Raw genomic sequence first — 18,365 nt, 5'->3', positions numbered from 1 at the left:
CCCTCCCGGATCCCAACCCACATTGCCCCAATTCGCTTCACAGCCCTTCGGATCCAGCGCTGGATCTGCTACCTTCTCGATCTTTCCATCTCCCTCCCACCTCAAAACCGCGGAATTCCTCGCATTTGCGAATCCCATCCCGATCGGCCTCGATTGGATGATCTGTGGGTCTCCGTAGGGATCGGGGGCTCGGAGATCTCGTCCTGTCTAGATCGAAGGAGGTGGTCTGATAGGGAGGCGGAAAGTTGGCGCCCCAACGCAGGTCGCAGCGCCACATGGGTGGCCAGGTGCAGCAGAGCAACGCCGCGGCGGCGGCGGCGGCTCTGTACGACCACCACCCCGGCGGGGCTGTGGGGGCCGGCGGGGATGCTGGGGATGCGGTCATGGCGCGGTGGCTCCAGTCCGCCGGCCTCCAGCACCTGGCTTCGCCTCTGGCTTCCGCCGACCAGCGCATGCTCCCCAATCTCCTCATGCAGGTACTGGATCTTTCGTCGATCAGAGATTCCTCTTTTCTCGGTGATGTTTTACGTGAAAAACTTAATCTTGATTCGCTCTCATGGTACTAGAAAAAGATCTCTCTGTTTTGCGTTTCTGTTCTGGCTATGCTTAATGACGAGTCTTTTATTTTGAGGACTATACTTAATGATTAGTCATCTTTCCTTTCTCTGTTTTAATCCTTATTCTTCTATCGTGGTGATGGAATTGGATGATGTCTGCTCAATAATCGTCAAATAGGGTTGTCTTGTATTCTCAAGATTCGGGTTATTCTTTCTTTGTTCCAATCGTGAAATATTTGTAATGCAGCAAGGATGTAATTTTCTTGTTTCAAAATAAAATGTTCTAAAATTTCAAAGGATGTAAGTGCTCTCAAGATCTGGGTTATTCTTCAAATTCTCAGATCGTGAAATATTTGTAACGATTTTTTTTTAAATGTTCTCAGATTTCAAAGCATGTAAATGCGAGTTTGTATCTATGCTTGTTTACTCGTGTTGTTGGAGTATTCTCTTGTGATGTGGCCTCCACTGTTTAATTATTTTGTGCCATTTGAAATACTGGTGTTATTTGATGAATATACAATAGTACTGTTTCTGGTGGTTTCATTGGGTCGGATGTAGTTTGTAATATCCTTCTGTTTTGGGTGCTGTGGATATAGGGTTATGGACCACAGACTGTTGAGGAGAAGCAGAAGCTCTTTAAACTTTTAAGGAATTTGAACTTTAATGTGGAGTCTGCCTCGGAGCTCTACACCCCAACAGCACAAAGTATAGGAGCAGCGGGTGCATCTGATGGCTTTTATTCACCTGAGCTCAGAGGGGAATTTGGAGCTGGCCTTTTGGATCTTCATGCTATGGATGACACCGAACTTCTTTCTGAGGTATGATCCTTATGAATGTCAGGAAAACCATCTGGCAAATCCATTACTCCATGTAAATTGTATTTTGTTTTCATTTTTCCATTATCATTTGTATATTGTACCCATATTAATTTAAAGGGTGGCATTAAATTTCACTGCATTGCAAGATACTCATATCATCTGTTTATTTGAATCTTAACAAACCTTTGCTATATGAACTTTTTTCTTAACAAACTTCCTTATTTTTATAATTTAAAAGTATGCTCTTTGGAAAACAGTATCTACTAGAGATCATTTCTCATTTTATTTAATTTTGAGAAAGGATATGTAGGAATACTTGGAAGAAAGAAACAACAATGAGCAAAAGATATATGAGATGAAGAGATTCATTGTTTACGATTTGCCAAATTTAATATCTCATCATTCTTCTTCTCACATCTATGTGCATATAAGAGTATATCATAAATGTGAATGACTGCAGTAGAGAAATAGGAAAAAACTAAAGTACCTGTGTCTGGTGGAAAAGGCCATCACCATTGTGACATCACAATGGGTTTTTAACAGTAACCCATAACAAACTCTATCTTAATAAATAAAGTATTCATAATTAGCTGTACTGTCCTTCTTTATTGCCTAATATCATCATGTGCTCGGATTCCCTTCTCTCTCTGCTTTATCGTGGTTGTTATAAGCCTATCACATCAATTTCACTTGTAATTCCTATACTTCTTCTTCTTCTTCCATCTAATCTCAATTGTCCATGCACTTAACCAGACTATCAGTTGGACATGCACTGCATGTGCCAGAAATTAGTTTGTTTGCATGTTTTTCAGCCTTTTTTCCTTTTCATTTCTTTTTTTTGTTGTGGGTAGGGGGTTCCTGTTTTGCATAAAATTGCATTATTGAAGGATGTGAAAAACTGATTTTTATTCTGGACCATGTGTGCTATATTGATTTTGGGATTTTCTTCAATATATAATTCTGGTGACATAAGAAATGGTCTTGTAGGTTTCATACTCCCAGCTGATGCTATGCATAGCCTTGCATCTTGGCCGTTGCTACATTAGACTGTATCAACCCCTTTTAACAAACATATTAGCATATCATGACATATAGTGGAATATGCTAAGGTATGTGATAATAACTATAATGACAATTAAGTTTTATTCCATAATTGTAGGGTTAATTATTGGGTACAATCTGCATATTTTAGAAAAGGTTACATAAACGGATTAATAAAATATTACTCTTACTTGTTAATATGGAATTGGCCCTCTCACATATTGTGCAACATTCATAGCTAATGCTAGTTGGTGGTGTGAGAAAGAAATTAGGAGAAAAAAGAAAATGGAAGTAAGAATTTTGCTGTTTTGAAGGAGATCCACAATTGGGACTATCAATGTATAGGTAGTCCACTTTATCCTTAGAGTGAAACTATGACTTGCTACTTTGTTCAAGCTATCTTGAAATCACATTTTAGTTATTTATTATGCCAAAGTTTGGTCATTAACCTGATCTGAAGCAATAATAGAAAGAATGTGACAATAATTTTATGCTTTGAAAGTTAAAATGCTTATTTGTTTTTTAAGAGAAAGCTGATTCATTTGGTTGTGTAAGAGCAACCAGGTAGATTCTTTGATGAAGAAATGAATAGATTAGATTAAACAAATGATTTATTGATTATTCTGTAAAATTTATTGTTCTGTAAAATTTTAATTAGTGGAATTGAATCCATTGATAATGAACCGATAGATCTATGTCAAATCATCTGAATGTTTGTGATTCAATTTTAAAGTTTAATACTTGGTTTTGTTCCAGGTCCAAACAAGGCCTAAGGAAACGTTTTGCTAATTTTACTAGTGTTGGCTTCTGTTTGAAACTCAGTAGTTGTTGCTTAGAAAATTAAAAAAAGTAAAATCAATTAAAGAAGTAGAAAGTTTTAGAGTTTGGAGAAATCTTTTAAACTCTACTCTACTTCATTTCTTTTAGTGAAGATCGGATACCGATAGGTTGTGACTTGTTTCTAAATCACCAAAAGCTTGATGTCAATCCCATTAGCATTTTAATGTTGTATATGCGAAGATAGCGAGACAGACTAAGGCTGCGTTCGGTTGCAGAATAAGTTACCCAGGGTAAATGGGTTCATTTACTCGTATGCCTCTTTACTGTGGAATAAACTACTCCACCCTATATGGTGGAGTAATTTATTTCTTGTAACTGGAAAAATGTCACTGAACGAACTTTTTAAATACTAGTCTTACCTTTGGAATACAGGTTACTTTTTTGGTGTTTGGTAAAGTGGAATAGATGGAAAAGGTCTTTATTCAATTTAATCTCCCTTTAATCCACAAGTAAACACAGCCTATAGAGGTTGTGAATATTTATAAGAAGGTTAGCCAGGTGAATCAACCAAGTGTTTTACAAGGGAGAAAAAATTGACTCTGTGAGCTTTAGAGAAATAGAACTAAGTCATCTGAATGAATTTTTGAAGATCAAACCAGCCTCTTAATTCGTTTCAGATTTCATTCCATACTGACTAATATAAAAACTTTTTGTGTAAAAAGAGGGAATAACGAGCTTGGGTGATGGGGATGGTGGTATACCATCACTCTTCTACAATGCATTGTGACTGTGGTAGTCTTTATCTTTGTTTTCTCTCTCTTCCATAATTTATATGATTATTAGCATCAATTAGCACTGATTATGCAAATGCAACAGAAATGGTGAGGGAGTGAGTTTTTTTATTAGTAAACCTACAAATTTTACTATGAAGTTTTTCAGTTATTGAATTGTCTAGGGGATCAAACTGTTATCCACTTCTGCTGAAGATCTAGTAATTTGATCTGTCACTGGTTTTCCCTTCACATGCCCCTCCTCTCCAACAAAAAAAGAGACAAATTACGATGGATCACTTTCATCATGGATGTAGATGACAATTGTTAGTCAATAAACATTGTTTATTTTTTTATTCTATAATGTTGATATCACATGCTATTTTTGCTTTTTTTGGAATCCTAATTGCAATTTGTGCTTTGTCCTCTCTTTGCAGCATGTAATGTCAGAGCCATTTGAGCCATCACCATTCATGCATACCAGGGGTTTTGATAATGATGATGATGCAGCGCCTAGCAAGCAACAAGGGCTGGCCGATAGCAATATTAGATCATCAGTCAGTGAAAGAGAAATTAGCACCAAAGAGAGCAATGTAGCAAAGATTAAAGTTGTGGTATTTAAACCGCCTCAAATTATATAAACTTGAAATCATCGGGTTGGAATGCGTTCTGGATATTGTGCTTCACAATATTGATGCCTCTGCATTTAGAAAATTACTCCTGGATGTTTTAGATACTTATATTCCAATTTGGAGATAGTTTTATATACTCAGGTTTTGCAATGCATGTGAAAGATGTTTAGTACTTGAGCTGTAAATGACTTCATATCCTTTCCAAACACTATGAAAAATGGCTATATATCCCAAATTTTCAGTTCTTATGATAACCTTAATCAGCTTTCTCTCTTAGAGGTGTGAACCATGCTAAAGTTATGTAGAAAAGGATCCTAACATTGCTGGACTTTGAGGAGTCCAAAAGGGAACTGTCTTTAAGTGAGGATTATTCTATGCATAATAAGAGTTCCACATCCTCCAAAATCCAAATTCATAGTGAACTGCTAGTCATAGCAAAACTTAAGCTTATCTAGATTGAGAGCGTAATACACTGAATATATCTTACGCAATTTAATGAGGAAGGCATATTAGCTTCCAACCATGCTATCTTTTCAAAGATTTATCCTATATCTGAAATCTTTAGTAATACCCTCGTGCATTATAACTAGTCTGTAGATGGCATAATTCATTAATGTTATAGCTTTATCTTTGATAACGTGTGACCCTTGTCACTGTAAGAATACTGCTATTTCGGCTGTTTTTTTTCCGACCTTAGCCCCTGCCCTGATTTGCATCTCCTATCCTTGCAACCAACATTTGTATTTTTTTCCCCCTCATGTATGTTCAAATGGAAGTTGTCAAATATAAGTGGCACAGATAAGTCTCCAGGGAATTGGTTCCCAATGTGGGCTGTACCATTCTACCTGCTATATGGGTAATATTCAAAAGTACATTTTATGGTGCATTTTTAACTATATGGTGAATTATTATTTTGACATCAACACGTTAGGGGTGCTTGCCATAACAATTCTACTTGATTGGTCCACAAATGCTTCCTTTCCAGCAGAGATGTTCGAATATCTCTATGGATATTTTGTTTAGTTTATAGGTCCAAGCAGAAGACTTTTGCTGATCCAATAGTTTTATGACAGGTTGACATAAGTAATAATTTGATTGACCCTCCATGGTCATGGAGGAATAACATATTAAACTTGAGAGATTGAATCTGGATTGCTGATAACAAAAATGAGAGTGCAAACAAAAATACTTATTTAGAAAAAGCACAACATATCTTCCACATGTTCCATATATGAGGAGACGTGTAATTTTTTCAAAGAGGTTTGTTAGAGGAGAATATGTCTTTTGGTAATCTTTGGTATATTGCATTCTCAAGAACTTCTATATTGAATTTTATTGTTAATGCTTTACAAACTTGAGTTTAGGATGGATTTGCCATTACACTCAAGTTTCAAGCAAACAAAATCTGAAAGTACAATGGTATTGATGAAACAATCACACCACTGCACTATATTATATCCCAAGCTGTTCTCTTCAATACCAAAGATTGGAATTTCAAATTTTAAATTTGACTTTGGTCAGACCAATTGAGTTTATGTTTGTGTATTTGTGTTCCGGCTGAAAAATATTTTAAAAATAAAAAAGAAAAATATCATAATGATGAAGATGAATGAACCATGTGTCTTAGATGTGATGTTAAGGTATATTGTACTGTCTTGAACCCTTCATTTTATTGTTTCTGGTTATAGTTATTTGAACTTTTCAAAAGTGTATTAGATTATTTAACACGACATACAGAAATCTCGAGTATAGCATAAGAATTACAAAAATAATGTGTAGAAAATTGATTATGCACCATTTTAAGACTAAAAATGGGATGTGGTGGAAATCTAGTCTATTAGGACTTATGTACTCTTAATAAAACTTTTCTGCAGTTTACAATATTTATATTTTAATTCGGAAACTTAAATTATTTCGAGATACTTCATGACATAGGCTCTACAAGGTCTTGTTTAACTTTTACCAATTTAAGCATTGGTTTAATAGTCCCTTACATGCATTTCTTTTAGCTTTTTAGGATACTTTTGTTCTCTGAGATCCACCTCGTAGATTTGAGTTTAGTCTTGCAAAAATGCATCCTTGAAACTGGATACATCACCCATGAGCAAGCTTTAAGTTAGCAAACATGAAGGAGAAGGATCCTTAATATTAAATTTAGGTTTCTGTTTGGTTTACTTTGCAAAAACTAGCTGAAGTTGGATCAGAACCGATTGATGCCATTGAAACTTTGGCAGTTTTGGTTGGGACTGCAAACCTTGCTTCAAGCTTTTGTAATTCATTTCTATTGATCTATGAGATGCACTTAGTCCAAGTGACTGGTTTGTTCCCCACTTCTTTTTCAGGTACGTAAAAGGCCTTTGAACAAGAAGGAGATTTCTCGGAAAGAGGATGATATTGTAACTGTACACAATAATGCATTTTTAACTGTTCATGAGCCTAAGTTAAAGGTTTGATATCTTTCTTTTCTGCAGAATATTATACGATTTTGATGTTAATCATCTTCTTTACCATGACTCTCAGGTACTTGTTTTTGCATGAGTTCAACTATTTACCAAGCATGTAGTATAAATTAATATTGCAAAACCTTTGCAGGATTTACAATCCAAGATATTTTTTTCTATTACATGATTGAAAGTTATGTGCTCATAAACCACTGCCTTCACAGTATAGTATTTTTTTTTTTTTAAATAAATTTGAATTGTAAGATGGTTCTCCATAAGGGCCTGGAATCTGTTATCCATGTTCTTTGGCTCGAATAATTATGTTACATCACCCCAAAGTGCATGATTTTTTCTTCTCTTTTCATATGTCGTAACAAATATTTATGATGAATTATGTTGTAGGCTTGTAGCATATCAACCCTGCAGTGGTTAATGCCTGCTTTCTTTTGCTTGCTGTACTCACTGACATAACTGACTTCTAATCTTGACATGGAAGGTGGACTTGACTGCATACGTGGAGAAGCATGAGTTTTGTTTTGATGCAGTTCTGGATGAGCATGTTACAAATGATGAGGTATGATCTCCTGTCAGAATGACCTTCAGTTTGTCAGTTTGTTCATCTCTTTTGCCATTAGACTGCCTTGACATGTTAGCAGAGAGAACTATCCTATCATTTCAGTCAATTATGTGTATCTTTATAAGCTCACTGACCTGAACAGGTATATCGTGAGACTGTTGAACCAATTATACCAACCATTTTTCAGCGAACAAAAGCCACATGTTTTGCTTACGGTCAAACAGGTGTGTTGAACCATGGACAAGATTAACAACCTCTATAGTAATTTCAGATTTGCAGTTTATTTATTCATGTTGAGCTCTGTTTTAGATGTATGGAAATCTTTTATGTTAAAATACTTATCATGTGCAGGTTTGTTTAACTTGTTTTACTACAACTTATAATCCCCTAGAAGTTAATGAAACATGATTTCCATCAAACACTAGAACGTTGGCTATGGAGCAATGACTTTAAAAGGCTTCATGGGATAGCTGAGTGTATTTTTATGACTTGACATGAAACTTATGCAAGTTCCCTATGATTTGATGCTAAGATCCTAGGCAAAGCAACTTTTAGCAACAAAATGAGGTCTTCCATGATACACTGACAGATTTGCAGCTTGGTGGATCAGGTTAAGGGCCAACTGGAGCCCAACCCAACTTGATGAGGAATTTGACTACCCAATTGCAAGTTGAACCCTGCTCCAAAACCTTGACACAATTTGAGTTGGGCCCAGTTGGGTTGGGTTGGGTTGGTTCGAGCAAGGTTCAAATGGATTATGTGGAGAGTTCTGTTGCAGAAATATGGGTCATGTTTAGTTCTGGAGCACTTAATACAAGTTAGCTTGATGTTAGGTCAGGCTAGGAGGTCTACTGTGGTAATTCAGGTTTGGCTTGGTTGAGTTGCCCAGGCTTTTGACTTGAAACCAACCCAACCTGAAATCAGGTTGACAATTTTTCCAACCCAATCCAAACTGCAGGTTGGTTGGGTTTTCTGCTTCAGACTAACCCAGCTTGGATTGCACCCTTATGTCCAAAAGGTTGGTTAGCATGTAGGTGGACTAATCTCACTGATTGCAATTTATGCTCATCTGACCTAAAGCAACCCTTAAGATTTCTTTAAACTAGAAGAGGCTAGATGAAGAAGGGAGATGGTGAGGGGTTTGATTTAGGGAACTGTGTTATCTGAGGAATGAATTATAAACTAAAGAATCAGATTGTAACATCTTTTCAACTTAAATTTCTTATATATATATTAGAATAAAATTATTGAAAATTAGAAATAGAGCTTAGTTACTTGAAGCTTCTGCTGGTGTGGTTGTGGCAGAAGCAGGCACAAGACTAGAGTGTGTTTCTGAAGAGATTTGATGCAGGTGTATTGTCCTAGTTAGAAACTTCTGACGACTTTTAGATAGGAGAGGAAAATGCTGGGGGTGGGAGTAAGTCAAGTGTTTGAGATTGTCGGATCATGCCTGATGCAACCCATATTAAGTTAAGTTGAAATAAAGCACTGTTGAAGGTATCTAGCTTGCTAACCAATTGTACAACCTGTCTTCCTTTCTTAAAAAGTCAATTGTCTTTCTTAAAAAGTTAAAAAGTAGTTTTTGTTAAAGTTGAGACCATGAGGAGGTTAAAAAATTGAGACTATCATTATTTTTATCATCCGAAGGAAAGAAATTAAAGACTGATGCAGCCCTACTTCATAGGATTGATCAGCTAAGGTTTCTTAGACCATTTTATGAAGTTTAAATTGCATAGTGCACAAGCTCTGCTCACTGTCCAGAAATCCCAGCATGCGGATATCATGATTTTAGGTGGATAAATTATGAGATGATGGCTTGATTTTGAATCGTCTCGTACTATACACAGAGAACTTCATTAGGATGTCAGTTGGCTATTCAATCATCTCAGTTTTAGTTACATGAGATGGAAACCTGGATTATTGCTACTGATTCAGAGTATTAAAAAGGATAATCCAACTAAAAAAGGAAAACAAGGTTTTGTACTATTGTTTATCTAGTCCCAACTTCCAAATGAAGGAAAATAGGAAAACACAGTCAAAAATTCAAATAAAGTCTCACTGCATGCAAGAATCTGTGAATCCCAAGAAATTTGATCAGATAATCATTGATGGCACATGAATATGATGGCAGAAACCAGTTGAAATTGGACTGATGCAATAAAGAAAAACTTAATAAAAGAAAGAGAGACAGGCCGACACTTTAGCTTCCTGCTGACTGGCACATCATTCTTTGGGTCTCTCTCTCCTTCTCATAATCTAATAACAGCAATCCATGCTTCTCTCACATTTATAGCACGAGGCCTGTGCTGGTAGTCATATAAGATGACAAAAGAATCAATAATGCTTTTTGATAAGCTTTGTCGATAGATTGGTTTGAATAGGCACAAGAAAATTTGGTATTGAAATAAGGAGGGAGGGAGGGGGAGAGGAGAAGAAGAAGAAATAGAAAAACAATCAATAATTCTATACAGGTCCATAGTAATTTGTGTTCTGCCCTTATCATGCAGTTAGTGAAGAAGAAACTACAAACAGGTCCTTAATAATTTGTTAACTGCCCTTATCAACCTGTTAGCCTACTTGAAAGAAAAAAGAGGAGAGGATGGTGGGGAAGGGCTGTTAAATTGCCCCATCATCTCCTCATCCAACCATTCAATGTCTTATGATCTTTTGATTTCAACCATACACCAAAAAAACCCACCAAGGTTCGAATTAACATAGTAAAACACTAAAGAGTAAGATCAGTGAGTGGAGCTTTCATGAATCACATTTTGGTGGCTGAATCATCCTATGAATGGTGTCCAATGATGAAAATGAATATCCTAGCTCCTACTTTCATCACATAGACTGAGAAACCAGTCCTTGTCTCTGCTATTTCTTTGGTCAGTTTCCTGTGGGAGGGGTTAACAGAAACTGTACATTTGAGATTAGAATAAGATCAATGAGTGGAGCTTTCATGAATTGCATTTTGGACACTAAATCATCCTATGAATGGTGTCCAATGATGAAAATGAATATCCTAGCTCCTACTTTCATCGCATAGACTGAGAAACTAGGTCTTGACTTTTCTATTTCTTTGGTCGGTTTCCTTTTTGGGAGGGGTTAACAGAAACTGTACATTTGAGAGCTGCAGCTGAAGCCTTTTAGAATTGGAAACTCTTGGGCCTTCCTTTGTTGAGTGCTATGTTCTCGATAGAAGGCTGTTGATTTTTGTGTTGCATTTACTATTGGAAATCTAGCATTAAATAATGGACTTACGTGGGCCGCTGCACCTCTTATGGCACATCATAATGGCATATGCAGAGCATACTTATAATTATAGCTATTATATATTTATTTATATTTTCATCATTATTATTATCATTTTTGTACACCGTTATCAGTTTTAGACAACGTCAGATGTAACTTAGGAATTCTTATGGAATGATGATTCACAAATCCAAATAGCTTTCCTCGTTTCTAAAGAGAAGTTAGATGCAGAGAGTCTAACTGGTTTTCATTAAGATAAAATGATAGCCATAAACCCATATAGTTGAGAGAACATTTGATGGTTATGGTTATGGCCACACCCTTATTACAGTGGACCTACCTCATCCGAGAAGCATCTTACATGTCATAAAAGGTTATATGCCACCTTGTAATGGTATAATCTAATTACAAATGTTATATGATATCTGAGAAGTTCAATTCCCTCATTAGTCTGAATAATTTCTCTCAATAGATATATTTAGTTGAGATTTGTTTTTCTCATCTTAGTTGGATTAAGCACATAAACCAGATGCTTTAGATAAATATAAATTTATTGGGATGATTGGAGAATTTTGATGGTGCCTTGCCTCTTGAAGGCCTGTCCAAAAAATGTGCCTTTTAAATCAAAGGATGTGATTTGCATGCCTATTTATTATTGCAAAATGTGATTTTAAGTTTTAGGTCTGCTCTGCATGGCATCTTATTTTTGTTAACAAGGAAGCCTGAGGTTCTTGCACACTAGCGTTCATGCCAGTTTGTGTGATGATGTCTAAACTTCTGCTAGAAATTAAAAATGGAAAGGATGAAATATGAGGATCAAGGTATGGTTGCAAAATAACAGCTGAGTAGAAATTTTTGTATACAAATTCAAATCTATATACAAAAATACTTATTTGCCTATATCTTTATAGATTTATATTTTGACTCATTTTTATTACAAGTTGTCAGTCATCAGAATAACCATAATACCTGGTTTACTTATTTTTCCAGGTAGTGGGAAGACATACACAATGAAACCTTTACCTCTCAGAGCTGTAGAAGACATTGTTCAATTGTTGCATCAGCCGTGCTACCGTAATCAAAATTTCAAATTGTGGCTCAGCTATTTTGAGATATATGGTGGGAAACTTTTTGATCTTCTTTGTGACAGGAGGTTGGCTTCTCCGTACCTATTAATGTTACATAACTAATGCACCTTATCTAAGGATTTTAACTTAATGGTATTTGCCTTGTCTTTTGTTCATCCAAGTTATCAAATTTCCATTGCAAAAGTAGCAGTCACTAACTTTAAGCAATTGATATTTGTTTGATTCTCTCTCTACAAATTCATGGAAATACCAACAAAATGCAATGTCTGGCATAAAATCCTCAGCTGTTTAATCTTCTAGTTATTCAGTAGAATTATGCTTGCTAGGTAGTTATTGGAATACCTACGCACACATTGATAGATGTGCAGAATATTGTTTCTTCGGTCTTGTGCAAGGATTTATCTCAAATCTTTGAGAATTAAGACATAGCTCTCCAGTAAGTTCATGATGAAGAGTCATATATGACATGGTTGATTGTGTAATTTTTCGAGCCCCAAATACATGATGCCCTCATCCTTGGAGACAACATTTTTTCCTTATTTAATTAAATAATTTAGTAAATAACTGGTTTTACCTACTTGGACAGACATTGTGGGCATGTGTACTATAACTGGGTACTCTTTCAGTTTCTTTTTTGTTGTTAGTTGTCACGAATGGTTTTATAATGTTTGTTTTAGATGGAACAACTGTAATTCTTTCCCCATAATGTTTTTTCATCAGGAAACTCTGCATGAGGGAAGATGGAAAGCAACAAGTTTGTATTGTTGGATTGCAGGAATTTGAAGTCTTAGATGTTCAGATTGTTAAGGATTTTATTGAGAAAGGAAATGCTGCACGTAGTACAGGTTCTACCGGAGCCAATGAAGAATCATCAAGATCTCATGCTATCTTGCAACTTGCCATCAAGAAGCACAAAGAGGTAGTTGACACCAGAAGGCACAAAGATGGCAATGAATCTAAGGGTGGCAAGGTTATTGGGAAAATCTCCTTTATTGATCTTGCTGGAAGTGAGCGTGGCGCTGATACTACAGACAATGATCGTCTGACACGGTGTGTCTTTCAGAAAAGTTTTTTCGAACTTCAATTTGTTTATATTTGTATTTTAATGTGACCACATAACAATGCAATCGATCATTGTATTCAAGTGTCTGAATTTTATTTACCTTGGGACCCTTGCTAAGTGAGATTCATTGATTGCATTATTCTTCAACATGCTGTTTTTGATGTTAGTTGATATATTTGCATTATTTTCTTACTTCAGAATTGAAGGAGCAGAAATAAATAAGAGCCTTTTGGCTTTGAAGGAATGCATCCGTGCCCTAGACAATGATCAAATTCATATTCCGTTCCGTGGGAGCAAACTGACAGAGGTGCTTCGTGACTCTTTTGTTGGCAATTCGAAGACTGTTATGATTTCTTGCATTTCCCCAAATGCAGGCTCTTGTGAACATACCCTTAATACCTTAAGATATGCTGATAGGTATGATTAGGTACATTTATTAAATCTGAACTATAAAACTTAGTGATGATTGCTGGGTTGTTATGGGAGCTTTACTGACTGTCTTATTGTTATCTGAATAGGGTTAAAAGCCTCTCCAAGAGTGGTAATCCTAGAAAAGATCAATCTACTGGATCATTAGTACCTTCTGGCAAGGAATCAGCTTCAGCATCAGAGGATCTTCATGAGCAAAATCAAGAGGTGAAAGTGGCGGAGCTGCCTAGGAGAAATGTGGAAAGTTTATCATATAATTCCACATCAGAGCTTGATAGGAATTCATCCAGTATGATGTCAAATTACATTCATAATGGAAGGGAAGAAAGTGCGGCAACATCAGGCTCATTTGAGAGGGAGAGGGTTGACATAAAAAGCATTCAAAGCAGTTACAATAACAAGTTATATTCTTCTGTTCAGAACTCATTTGATAACCAGGATCAGGAAAAAGTATCAAAGGTCTCTCCACCTCGTAGAAAAGTTTCTAGGGAAGAAAAATCTGAAAAATTGAACAATTGGTCAAGAAAAGACACTGCAAGTGAATTACCTGTTGCAGGCCGTAAGCAGCAACAAATGTTTGATTCGTCTTCTAATGTTTCATCAAGGCAATATGAACAGGAAGTTTCATGTAATGATGGTGAAATTGATGCCTTACTTGAGGTAGCCAACATGTCCTCTCATAATATCCTTTTTTCCTGTTATTGATTGATAAAATTTTCTGTCTTTGACCTTTACCTTCTCACCTTCTCTTGATTGGTACAGGAAGAAGAGGCTCTTATAGCGGCTCATAGAAAAGAAATTGAAAATACAATGGAGATAGTGCGTGAAGTAAGCCATCATTCCATTTCCTTCTATTATTTACTTTTGGCAACCTTTTTTTTTCTTTTTTTTTTTTGCGGGGCGGGGGGGGCGGGGGGGTGGATCCTTATTTGTTATGTGATTGTTTATAAACCTTCCATTATTTGGTTGCAAGCTTTCTTATTTTTTATTTGCATTATTCTTGAGATTGTCATTTTCAAAGTCCTTTTCTCCCTTCTCTTTCCAGCTTGGTCAATCATTTGATATAACTAAATAACGAATATATGTTTGATTTCTTTTTCTAGGTTATTGACCTTTTGCCATACAATTTGAATGTTCATGGCTTCATGCACTTAACAAGATAGATAGTCAAGCAGGACCATTGTGCCTATTTGTTTCCTCCACTTGATCTAAATTGTCCATGCACTTGATCGCATGGCTGACTTCATGCACATCCATGTTCTCTCTGCTTGACCATTGTCTTGTTGGGCTTGATTTTATCATCAATTGGACATGCTCATATGTCTATTAATTCTCACTCTACGTGACCTCATGCCTATATCAAATCATTTAACCACATGTGATACATCTTTTCTGCTCAGCACCTAGTCTATGACATCTATGGATTTTTTTGTTTTTTGAGTGAGCACACTGCATTATGCAACCGGTCCTTCTACAACTTTTTTTTGCAAATTTAAATGAATATCAATTTCATGTGCCATGCATGTGCATTGGTAATATTCTCCACTTAATCTTAACCATCAGTACATATTTTTGCCATGACAGTGATGCATATTTGTACAGTGCCATTCATAAGTTTTTATTGAAATGGTGGTGCTTATGTTTGTCAGATACTGTCTTTTTGTGATTGGTTGCTGAATAGTATGCATCAAAAATGAAGTTGCCTTATGTTACTATCATGATTGCGGCTTTCCATATGAATGCAACCCAACAACCCAGCCAATGCCCTGCAGCCCACCCTAACCTCTCAACCACCCTACACGACTGCGCATGTTCACCACCATTTTACCATTCACATGTGATCTTTTTGCTAAGGCCTTTTTGTTCTTTTCATATACAAATTGCTATCACCTAGTGCATGGTTTTGTAACTCTGATTTGATTCAAAGCTTGCCGACAACCTGCCACAAATCTATATTAGTTGGATCATAAATGATTGCTTTGTCTAGGATCGGATTTTTGGGGGTTGTAGTGGTAATTGGATCAGTAGCTTGCTGACAATGTGTCATAAATCTCTATTAGTTGTATCATAAATGATTGCTCTGTCTAGGGTCGGAGTTTTGGAGGTTTTACTAGATAATTGGATCAGTCGAGTCTACAGACTCGGTGCATCCCCAGCGCAATATTCATATAACTATTTCCTGTCAAAGAACTGCAACTTGCAATAATTTACCTTCTAAACATTTGGTTCCTAAAATTATAGTAGTTAAGTCAATACTCGTATGACTGCTAGCAACATTCGTGAAAGATTGCTGTCATTTTATGTTTGCCCCTTGCAATCACTTTTTGCTCCAGCATCAACATGCAAAAAAGTGGCAACACATTTATGGGCAAAATTGTTATTACCAAAATTTTATCTTAAATTTATAATTTCACATCCTTGTGATGTTCCATATTTAGAAGATGGATAAGTATTGTGCTTAAAGATTGAATTTATCTTAAATCCTTTCTTATATTGATGGCTAAGTGTTTTCTATGATTATGTCATGGTGGTCCCACAATAGTCATCTGATTAAATGATGATATTAATGTTTCTAATATATCTTTTTTCTCTATTTATTTGTTTGTGTCAAAATATGTCAAGCTCATGCAGATTTCCAAGTTGACTCACTATAGTCTTCTTTTTTCGGATTTCAAGCCAATCCCGGGTGCTAAACTTTCGAACCATTTTTTCATTGGTGCATACTGTTTCTTCCATAAATTTATTGTTAGTTTAGCAGGTGAAGAATTATCAATAGAATTAATTGAGATAAGTTATTATAGATTTGGTATTTATGATTCAATTAATATTATCTAAAATCAAGATTCTATATTTAGAATACTGAGAGAAATCTATTGGAGCTATGATACATGTTACACACTAGTATCTCATCCACTTAAAACAATCTAGCTATCATAAATTTTTGTTAATTCTTCTGTTTAGATCTAATCATGGTTGGAACCCATTGACCTGGTCCAACCTGTTTTTCTGGCTGGAACATTGCTAATCTTGCACATGATCTAATCATGGTGAGAGGCTCTGGTTACTGCTGATCCTACGGCAGTCTCCACAAGCTCCTGTTGCCATCAATAGTGTTGGCAACTTCCTCTGCCCTTCTTCACCAGCCCTCCTCTCCCCCTTCAACAGTGAAACCTCCTCTTCATACCAATCCAGTGGTTGTAACATGTTGACCTGATCCAACCTTTTTTTTTTGGTGGAACCTTACTAACCTTGCACATGATCTAATCGTGGTGAGGGGCTCCGGTGACTGTCTATCCTACAGCAATCCCCCCAAGCTCCCATTGCCATCGATGATGTTTGCAACTTCCTCTGCCCTGCATCCCCATCCCTCTACTGTCTCGACAGTGAAACCTTCTCTTTCGACCAATCCCCCTACCAGCAACTAGTCCCTCTCCCCTCCGCTGTTCTGACTACATGTCCAGCTGAACCATGGGCAATGAGAACCATTGACATCCCTTTCTTTGAAAAAAAATTCTTTACTTCAATTGCGGGCCTATATTTGGTTTGACCGTCACAGCCTTCTTGGTCAGTTGGCTTTTCTTAAATTATGGGTTTTTGGGTGACCCAACCCACCAGAGCTCCTGGGTGATTGGTCAGGCAGGCTAACCTGTTTGGGTATCTAAACATTGGCTTTGATCTTAATAAGTTTCAAGTAACTTGACATTTAGCGGATCTCATTCTTTGTGGATTTTTTCTTATTTTAATGTGATATTTTACTTATGATGATTGGCATCCATGGATAATTTATGAGGTGTGAGTATTTGTGTTTAGAATTTATTGGGGTGAACAAGTGGTCTGTGGGAAGACACATGCAGTAAGTACTTATTTATTAATTTCTTCTTTGTTTGTTAATTTCATGCGCCCTGCTGCTTATCCCAATCTTATTTATCTATGCAGGAGATGAATTTGTTGGCAGAGGTAGACCAACCAGGCAGTCTTATCGATAACTATGTGACACAGTTAAGTTTTGTGCTCTCACGCAAGGCTGCAGGTCTGGTTAGTCTTCAAGCCCGATTAGCAAGGTTCCAGCATCGCCTAAAAGAACAGGAGATCCTTAGCCGCAAGAAGGCACCACGATAGTTGTTTCCTTCTGATATTCTGGGATGTTTTCCCATTGTTGCCAGTGGTCACTTGTGCCTAGAACCCAGGTTGCTATTTTTTCCATTCTTTCTACATCTGAGCCATATCATCAGTTAAAAGGTTGGTCGCTTCAAGAATGTGCGTGAGCTCTGGAAGTGTGGAAGGTGTAGGTGACTTCGGTGGAGCCCCTCTTTAAGTTCAGTTTCCTTGTTTGGTTATCGCCCTTGTTTGTGGTGTGCGGCTGTCTTCTCTGTGAAAGGCCAGGTTGTGTGGGGATGCATGGTGATATTGCTGGCCAACAGTTTGTATGAAGCGTGTATCCAGTATCAAGATTATGGGGTTGATTCTGGATGATTGGTACCAGAATAGTGTTATGGAGGAAAAAAAAAAGATTTTTAGGTGGTTTAAACATTAAATTTCCAGAGATGTATGTAACCCTTTTTCAGTTATTGTATTCTTTATTTCTATGTACTCATTTTGGAAGAACTGACCGGACCCCAGAAAAAAAAGGTGTGCAAATAATATACGTTACAGCAAAAGATTCTGCACCATTGAGTAGTAAACACCTTGCTGGCTGAATTTATCAACAAAATCCCGAATTCATCAAAAAGATACCAATCAGTTTGTTAGTTCTCATGACTTATATAGTTATTTTGTGATTTGTATGATCACTGTGGACACTCCAGTGTTTTCAGGCAGCGGTGGTACTTTGGCATTGCTGATGAACTTGAGCGTGAGGTATCAGTACCGATCTGTTCTCTTACTGGTATAGCATGGATTGGTAAGAATTTGTAATAATGCTAT

General features: G+C 36.6%; 1 protein-coding gene across 1 annotated transcript; it reads left to right on the top strand.

The window, feature by feature from the left end:
* On the top strand, positions 1-18,112 carry LOC105052515 (kinesin-like protein KIN-13A). The gene is made up of 12 exons (XM_010933346.4): positions 1-476; positions 1,154-1,375; positions 4,404-4,580; positions 6,941-7,045; positions 7,536-7,613; positions 7,759-7,840; positions 11,853-12,015; positions 12,671-13,000; positions 13,212-13,430; positions 13,532-14,102; positions 14,205-14,270; positions 17,379-18,112. Exons 1-12 carry the CDS (start codon positions 276-278, stop codon positions 17,559-17,561), a joined length of 2,397 nt encoding a protein of 798 aa, XP_010931648.1. The 5' UTR covers positions 1-275; the 3' UTR covers positions 17,562-18,112.
* Positions 18,113-18,365: the final 253 nt, after the last annotated feature.

The sequence above is a fragment of the Elaeis guineensis genome, chromosome 10 (assembly GCF_000442705.2).
Source record: "Elaeis guineensis isolate ETL-2024a chromosome 10, EG11, whole genome shotgun sequence".
Lineage (NCBI taxonomy): Eukaryota > Viridiplantae > Streptophyta > Magnoliopsida > Arecales > Arecaceae > Elaeis > Elaeis guineensis.
Note: the sequence above shows the minus strand (reverse complement) of the source record. Positions and strands in the feature narration are given on the sequence as shown.

Coding starts and splice junctions, on each gene's coding strand:
- LOC105052515 (XM_010933346.4), top strand. CDS start 276: ATGGGTGGCCAGGTGCAGCAGAGCAACGCCGCGGCGGCGGCGGCGGCT. Junction 477..1,153: donor TCCCCAATCTCCTCATGCAG/GTACTGGATCTT, acceptor CTGTGGATATAG/GGTTATGGACCACAGACTGT. Junction 7,841..11,852: donor TTTTGCTTACGGTCAAACAG/GTGTGTTGAACC, acceptor TTATTTTTCCAG/GTAGTGGGAAGACATACACA.